At 37.9% G+C, this 9,540-nt stretch overlaps 1 protein-coding gene across 1 annotated transcript; it reads left to right on the forward strand.

Annotated features, from left to right (window-relative positions):
- The first annotated feature begins 1,521 nt into the window (after positions 1-1,521).
- LOC114459052 (trace amine-associated receptor 13c-like) lies at positions 1,522-2,699 on the forward strand. The gene is made up of 2 exons (XM_028441420.1): positions 1,522-1,767; positions 1,889-2,699. Exons 1-2 carry the CDS (start codon positions 1,595-1,597, stop codon positions 2,697-2,699), a joined length of 984 nt encoding a protein of 327 aa, XP_028297221.1. The 5' UTR covers positions 1,522-1,594.
- The last annotated feature ends 6,841 nt before the right edge of the window (positions 2,700-9,540 follow it).

The following is a 9,540-nucleotide window of genomic DNA, read 5'->3' on the forward strand; positions in this document are numbered from 1 at the left end:
GGGACACCTTTTTTGTACTCTTTTTCATTTAGTTTATAATAAATCCTTTTTTATAAAATCACCATGCTGTGACTGAACAGCATCATTCAACAAGAGCATAAATCATGTCTCCAAATGAGGTCAACTGCAAATTTGCCGTGACACCAGCTTATTATTCCTCGTGCAAAAAGGGTTAATGAATAGGGTTTAGGATTTAATAATTGGCGGTAATGTTCCTTGCCTTGGTTGCCAACCGCCATAAAACAACACAGAAGAAGAAGAAGGTCTGTGTGTGTGTTCTTCAAATATCTATGTGGATCAGCTTCTATAATGACCAGTTTAGATAGTTACTGATGATAATAGTGGTGAAGTTAGACATCAATGACAACAGAGAAATTCATCAACTCTCAACAAAACACTATTTTCATTTGCCAATATTAAACTGAATCCTGTAGTTTTTTTTTCTTTTGCAGTCAAGAAAAAAAAAAGATCAGACTGAGCTGAGAGTTTCAACATGGCTGCTGCTTGGTTCAAGGGTGTGTGACGTCAAATTTGTTTGGACTGCAATGATATTGGTAATAAATTATTTCATAAATGCTTTACAGAATCCGTGTGCATCTAAACTGACTATTGTGGATTAATGACACTAAACGAGTCCGGACCAAGTCTGTTATGGTCTGAGGAGACCCGAACTGGACAACAAACTGGAATGGGATTAGATGGGGTTCAACTCCCTACACAAAGCCAAAATATATGAAAACACAATATTTATCACTCTACACATTTCACAACAAAACTAAATGTTCCTGACGTCCCACCTTCAAACACAACCTCATTTAACCATCCATGAAAAAGCTACTGAACCTCCCACTTTTCTATAGTAATACATACTTCCTACGGGCACTGACCTAGTAATAATAAATGCAAAAACAATGGGTTCCTACGTCCCATTCCAAGACTTTGGACCATAATTAATGATTCCAGTAAAAAGGTTTAAAATTAATGTGACAATAAATTAATCACAGGTGTTCAGCTTCACAGATTCTACTAATATGTTTACAGCACTCCTATGAAAAGATTATCAATGTATGAGAATAAGAATCAGATCTCAGCAGTGAGTGTTTTTAATAAATGCTGAGTATGGAGTTTACTAAGCTGATAGAATTCAGCACTAAATGAAAAAGGTCAGAATTGTTTAGTGTTGCATAATGTAGGAGCAGAATAATAATCTGTCAATCAGGTGGTCGATTCTACAAAAATAATACAACCACAGAGTAAAACAGCTAAATAACTTCTCTACTCAGGCTAGCTGGCCTTCAAGGTAAGGAGAGGAACTCTGACACCTTTGGATTTTAATGGACTTTGAAGTAGAACGTCTGCTCCACATGTTTGGAAAACACAGTTAAAGTGATGCATCTGATGCTTCCACAGGGAACTAATTTAAATAAAGTTATTTCAGCATTACGTAATATGTAGAACAGGAGGTCTCTGAGGGAGGTCCAGTCCTCAGGTCCAGCCTCCACATCCCTGTGTTGGAGCAGGAATAATATATCAGTTGTTCATCAGAGAGGCTGAGTCAGAACGATGCAGAGCTCATCATCTTCTTCTCCTCACTATGAGCACACCTGATGAAGCTGAGCTCTGCTATCCACACCTGGGAAACTCTTCATGCAGGAGGATCGTGCGTTCTCACTCAGTGTCTGTGCTCCTTCACATCATCCTGTCCTCCATCTCTGTGCTCACTGTGACTCTCAACCTGCTGGTCATCATCTCCATCTCACACTTCAGGTATTGACATGTTCTGTTGTTTTATGACTTGTTATGTTGTTAGACTCCTGATGTTTTCTGCTATGATGATAATTGTTGTATCATATAATGATATCAGTGTGTTTCTCTCTATCTCCTCCAGGAAGCTGCACACTCCCACCAACTTCCTCCTCCTCTCTCTGGCTGTGTCAGATTTCTCTGTCGGGTTCGTCTGGGTTTTTCTAATATTTCTTATTGATGGATGCTGGTTTTTAGGTGCAGATTTGTGTGTTTTTAATGCAGCATTAAGTTTTGTTGCCACCTCTGCTTCAATAGGAACTGTTGTGCTGATATCAGTTGATCGTTATGTGGCTGTTTGTGATCCAATGCACTATCAAACTAAAGTCACTAAAAACAGAGCAAATATATGCATTGTCCTATGTTGGGCTGGTTCTACAATCTTTCAATGTCTGAGGCTAAATAATATTTTAGAAAATCCAGGTCAGTTTGATTCCTGTGCTGGAGAATGTACGATTTATATCCATCCTGTTGCTGAAATTGTGAATGTTGTTCTCAGTTTCTTCATTCCAATCAGCATCATAGTGGTCCTGTATGTGAGAGTGTTTATGGTGGCTGTGTCTCAGGCCCAGGCCATGCGCTCTCATGTTACAGTGGTGACACTTCAGAGTTCACTGAAGGTTAACAGGTCAGAGCTGAAAGCTGCTAGAGCTCTGGGTGTAGTGGTTGTTGTGTTTCTAATGTGTTTAACTCCATTTTACCTTGTTTCACTTACATCAGGGTTTGGAGTAAAAAGTGCATCATCTTACATTTTTGTTATGGGTCTGTTTTTCTTCAACTCTCTGCTTAACCCTGTGATCTATGTGTTTCTGTATCCCTGGTTCAGGAAATGTGTGAAATGTGTTCTTTCTCTTCAGATCCTGAAGTCTGGCTCCAGTGAGGCCAACATACTGTAAATATTATAACAATTTACTTATTTTGTTTATGTTTGGAGATTTGACATGGCTGTGAAAGCTGGTGGAGTGAACTAACTTGAAAAAAATAACTTTTAAGTGATCAATCTGTTGTTGTTTCACAGTCGTGACATGTTTTTATATTTTTATGTAAAACTGATCTGAAGAACAATCAGAAGTTGCTGATGTAGAGATAAATGTGCACCAATCACATGCACAGCAAGTTGATTTCTGTAGAGTTCAACAAATGATAGAAATGACAAAACATACATATTTCAATTGTGAATAAAAACTCAGTGTTAAGTCAGTTAAAATTAGGCGGCAATTGTTTATTAGAAACAATGAAATAAATCAGCAGACTATCAAATATGATCAGATCACACTTTACCTGTTGTTTACAATGTTACTTTTATAGATTTATGAAATAAAAACTATAACTATGAAATAAAAGTGACTCATGTCATCATTTCTGGGAAAACACCACATCACACAGCTGTTCATTAATGTATTGACTTGCAGTGAAATGTACAGATGAACAGAATAACACAATATGATTAAACATTTCACAGCAGTTTTATTTATCTCAGTATAAACCACCAGTAAAAACATTAGTTTTTTTGGTGGAGGGGGATTTAAACTCAATAAAGTCTGTACAGTACAGACTATAAGATATAAAATAATTAATCCCACAATGAGGACAATTTATAATCATTGACAATGAAAAAAAGACACCTGTGTGCAGTTGGAAATATGATGTTGTGCAAAAATGTGAAAAAGTGTAAAGTGTAACTGACAATAAGAAGAGATAGGAAGAAAGGAAAACAATGCTTTGAAATAAAAAATAATAATTCATAATTAAATACGTATGAACTCAGTTAGCCTTATTGAGTGTGTGAGTAGACAGCACACTGGTGTGTAGTATGTAGTGCAGGGCTATTCAACTACATCTTGCTGTGGGCCATAATGTTGGAAGGCTATGGTTTGTGGGCCAGACATTCATGGAACAGTTGCTCTTTTTTTGCCTTGTTTGCACATGCTGTCAATGGTCTTTTTTTTAAAATCGCAAATAAATGAACTAGTGCAGTGCCCGTCGGAAGTATGCATTCACATAGTGGGAGGAGCTTAAGTAGAGTTGTCAATTATGGACAAATGAGTATGTGTTTTGAAGGTTGAATGTACAAATAGGTGTACATACTCTGTACTCTGCAGTGTTATAAAGGGGTTTATTTGCAGGTGCAAAGTAAACTAGTGTGTGTGATTTACCTGGTTTAATTCTATGGGACATGAACATGATAAATGTGTTTGTTTTTTTCACTCACTTTTATATATATATATATATATAATATATATATATATATATATTTTTTTTTTTTTTTTTTTTTGTGTAATGTATGTTTTTTAGAGTCATGTGTATTTTTGTATCTGTCTTTTTGCACATTTTTTCTGTAATTATAGTTTTTTGTTGCCGTGTCGTGCCCGGTACATTTTTTGTATTTTTGTATCTTTTTTGGTGTAGTTTTATGCATTTCTGTTGTCATTTTGTGTATAAATATTTATTTTTGTGTATTTTGAGTCATTTTCATATTTGTTGTTGTTTGGTGTATTTTTCTGTAATGTATGTTTTTTTGCATCATTTTGTGTGTTTTTGGAGCCTTTTTGTATATTTTTGTGCATTTCTGTTCTTGTTTTGTGTACTTTTTGTATGAATATTGTTTAGTTTTTTGTTTTCTTTTACTCATTTAGTATATTTTTATTATAATTACTGTGTTTGTGTGTGTGTGTGTGTGTGTGTGTGTGTGTGTGTGTGGTGTATGTCCCTGTCTACCTCCATCTCCGTGCGTTATCTCTCACACACGCACGTCATGCATGTAATCCGTCACAAGTTGGTGAGAAATAAAAAAAAAAAAAAAAAAAAGACACAAGGAAGTACCACCAAAAAATAACCGTTTTGCAACACCAAAGTCGCAAGTTCAGCATGTATATCCTGGTGTAGTGCACGCACGTGCATCAGCCGTGTGTGTGTGTTTACATTGTAGCTGCTAGCATCTTAACACATAAAATAATAAAAGAAGAAACACTCACCCTTGCACAGAACAAACAATAATCATAGTGGAGCCATGTTGTGGACCCTTCCGCTCACAAAAACGTTACATTCCTCGGTCTGAAGAAGCAAAATGTTTGTGATATGATTGGCTAACGGCCGTCAGCAAAGCCGCCGCCCACAGTCATGGAGACGGAAGAGGAAGTGACGTCCGTGACCCGCGATTTAAAGGAAGTTTGGAATCACGAGAATAATATTAATAACCATGAAATATTAACTTAAATGACTTTTAGCGGTAGAAAAACGTTGTTAATATTGAACTTTTTTTTTCTTCTTTGAACCCAAACAAGCTGCGACACAGTGACGTTATGAACCTGGAACCGGAAGTAGCGCGCTCAATACCGCGCTCATTACTGAGAGGTTCGTAATCTTAAAATAAACGTTTTGAACATTTTGCAACACCAAATTACTCCAAAATAACGAATGTACATACTTGGGGTACTTGGAACAGGTTGACTAAGGGGGGATATTCTCTCCACACACACGCGCTCACACACACAGACCTTTTTTGCTTTTATAGATAGATTAATTTATTGTTATTTATAATTGTGACCCTTATGAGCCCTCCCTAAGGAAGGGTAAGAAATACTTTATCTAAGGGAGGATATAAAAAGAGAGGGCAGTGTTACACATAGGTGAGGAGGAAGGGAACAGGGAAGAGGGATTAGGGTAGGAAAATTAAGTTGAGAGTGAAATGTGACGCTATAGTTGTGCATATTGTGTTTCTTGTGTTGTGTAATTGGTTCAGCCAGTCTGATGACAAGTGTTGAGAAATGTAAGGTGGTGACACAGCACCCAGCTTCGGAGTGAGTGGTTTTACCTACAACAGGTATTTAGGACCAACGTGTCTAAGATTAAACCCAGTACGAGTTTATCCCACAGCCCTAGGCCAGAGCATCCATGACCAATGTTTTTGGAAGAACTGCTTCTGCGAACCCAGGCTCCGCCCTGGGCTCGAAGGTGTGTCGTATGTCTTTCTCCAACAGTCCTTGAAAGCACCACACACACAGCCAGGTACACAGGTCACACCACAGAGAGAGGTGGTCCTATGTAGACCCTGCCACAACAATGTAGCTGGCCTTGGCATTTCCTGTGTTTTATTTTGATCATTATTCTCAGATTTAGTAGGTGTGTGTGTGTGTGTGTGTGTGTGTATGTGCGTGTGTGTGTGTGTGTGTGTGTGTGTGTGTGTGTGTGTGTGTGTGTGTGACGGTCTGACGGAGATGACTTATGCAAATACAGAACAAACAGTGTTCCGTTTTGGCTCAGTACGGGACGCCCCATTCAATGGCCAAAAAAGGACAGATTCCGTATTTTAAGGGGCGTGTGCAGTGACGTGCCGTGACCACTAGGGCTGGGTAGGCACGTTGCAAATCGAGACCACCAATGACAATTTCATATGCTTCTGCTGTCAAGTGTTAATTCAATTCAAATCAATTTTATTTGTATAAAGCAATTTCCAACAAAGTCATCTCAATGTGCTTATCAAAATATAAAATTCATAATAAGAAAGAAAAAACCCAATAAGATCCACATGAACAAGCATTTAGCCATCTAACAAAATCAACATCATAAACACCATTAAAGAAACATAAACAATTATTTAATATAGCCTCCATACTCTCCAACAAGATATATCTCATGACACGACAGCACATCTGTTGTTTGTGTTGGAAACACAGAAACACCAAGAAAATGACAACTTAGAACATCCTCAGTGAAGAGCATCCACAAAGTCAATCCTTCCTTTTGTACCATTCACTGTGAAAAGTATGAAACATGTTCTGTCTTTACCTTTGCTGAAGCTCTGGTAACTCAGGTGTTGGTCTCCATCTTTTAAAAGCTGTCGTTTTTCCTCAAAACAAAGTTTCTCTATCATCTCTAGCGCTGTCACCCGCCCACTAGCTAGAGAACGTAGCAGCAGCAGTCACGTGTCATCTATTCACTAATGTGCTGTGAACTTACGTATAGCATTTAGCATAGCGCAGTTACCATTAATCACCATAAACGACCATCAGTCACCATTAATCACCATAAACCACCATCAGTCACCATTAATCACCATTAACCACCATAAACCACCATCAGTCACCATTAATCACCATAAACCACCATCAGTCACCATTAATCACCATAAACCACCATCAGTCACCATTAATCACCATAAACCACCATCAGTCACCATTAATCACCATCATTCACCATAAACCACAATTAGTCACCATTAATCACCATAAACCACCATCAGTCACCATTAATCACCATAAACCACCATCAATCAGCATTAATCACCATAAACCACCATTAATCACCATTAATCACCATAAACCACCATCAGTCACCATTAATCACCATAAACCACCATCAGTCACCATTAATCACCATAAACCACCATCAGTCACCATTAATCACCATAAACCACCATCAGTCACCATTAATCACCATAAACCACCATTAATCAGCATTAATCACCATAAACCACCATTAATCACCATAAACCACCATTAATCACCATTAATCACCATAAACCACCATTAATCAGCATTAATCACCATAAACCAACATTAATCAGCATTAATCACCATAAACCACCATTAATCAGCATTAATCACCATAAACTACCATAAACCACCATTAATCAGCATTAATCAACATAAACCACCATCAGTCACCATTAATCACCATAAACCACCATCAGTCACCATTAATCACCATAAACCACCATTAATCACCATTAATCACCATAAACCACCATTAATCAGCATTAATCACCATAAACCACCATTAATCAGCATTAATCACCATAAACCACCATTAATCAGCATTAATCACCATAAACCACCATTAATCACTAATAACAAATGATCCCCTGATAGGACGTGGTAGTGGACTCAACCACAGATATATATTAAATTAAATTAAATTAAATTAGCTCCTACCTATGGCCACTTGGGGTTGATGAGTCCAGCTTTGATGGCGTCGTTGAGGGCGGGGCTATAGCGGCCCACTCTGATGTAGGCTGCTGAGCGGTTGCTGTACAGGATGTAGTTGTGGGGGTGAAAGGTCAGCGCCTCACTGTAGAGCTGGATAGCCAATGAAAAGTCCCCCTGCTGGCACGCCTGGTTACTGTGACGCACACGCTCCACAAACTGTGATCTACTCAGAGAGGAAGAACTCTGAGGTGGGGGCGGGTCCAACACCTTCACCTCAGAGGCTGGAGACATGATGGAGGAGGAGGAGGAGGAAGAAGATGGAGGATCATTTGTGCTGGTGGAGTTAGAACCAATCATGGAGAACTGTCAGAAAATAAGAAGAAAAACACAGATTAAAGTCAAACATTGATCCTGTTCTGGTGTCATGTGACCATTAGGGCTCAGTGTGTTACGTTGTTACACAATGTCCTGCATGTTTTAGATCAAGAGGCCCAGGCGTCACTGCAGCCATCCAATAAGTACACAAAACCACAGAAAAATACACAAAAAACAATAAAAGGACAACAAAAATACACAAAAGTACTCACAGTTACACATATACACAGGAATATAAGAAAAACAGAGAAAACTACTACAAAAGATGTGAGAAAAATACACAAAATGACATTAAACTACAACAAAAACACAAAATGTAAAAGGAGATAGACAAAAACCCACCAAAAACACACAAAATGACAGAAAAGTACACAAAACAGTAAAAATACACAAAGGGAGAAGAAAAATATTCCAAAAACACACAAGACTGTTAAAAATATTCACATAAATAAATGAAAAACAAAAATAAAATGCCTTTAACAGAAAAAGACAGAAAAGTACACAAAACAGTAAAAATACACAAAAAGATGGCAATAATAACTAATGTATACTTTATTAATCACAGAGGGCTGCCAACTACAGGTTCCTATGAACTATGATCAACATTCCACAGTGATGACACATCACAATGCATCAAAATGTGCCAAAAACACATAAAATGACAAAAAATACACAAAACAAACTGGTAAAAATACACAACAGGATGACAAAAATACAAAAAATTACTCCAAAAACTCACAAGGCAGCTACAAATATACACAGAAATATTTAAAAAAGCAACAAAATGCCTTTAAATACACAAAACATCACAAAATACACAAAAGGAAAACATTAGGAAACAAATATTTTGTTGTTTCCTGTCAATGCTCTGATTGGTCATTATTCTAAATGTTGATCATGTGACCCTCAGGTCAGATACAATCACATGTTTGTTCACTGGAAAACACAGCTCGTTATCACACTTGGTTAGATTCAGTGAAACACCTGAGACATGCAGGACAGGAGCTCTCCAGGACCATGTGTGACAGGATAAAGAACAATTAACACACACACACACACACACACACACACACACACACACACACACACACACACACACACACACACACACACACACACACACACACACACACACACACTTGTCAGGTCTTCCTATGATATTATGACACACATTTAATCACAAAAAGCAGCTTCAAACAGATCAATGTTGACAGGTTGTCATGGCAACTCAGGATAAAATAGAAGCTCAATGTTGAGAAGTTGTCCTGGCAACTCAGGCTAAAATGGAAGCTTAATGTTGACAGGTTGTCATAGCAACTCACGCTAAGATGAAAGCTCAATGATGACAGGTTGTCATAGCAACTCAGGCTAAGATGAAAGCTGCAGAATCTCCACCATTCTACAGAATCTCCTCGTGCACCATCAGAAACGACTA

This window comes from Gouania willdenowi, unplaced genomic scaffold (assembly GCF_900634775.1).
Source record: "Gouania willdenowi unplaced genomic scaffold, fGouWil2.1 scaffold_241_arrow_ctg1, whole genome shotgun sequence".
Lineage (NCBI taxonomy): Eukaryota > Metazoa > Chordata > Actinopteri > Blenniiformes > Gobiesocidae > Gouania > Gouania willdenowi.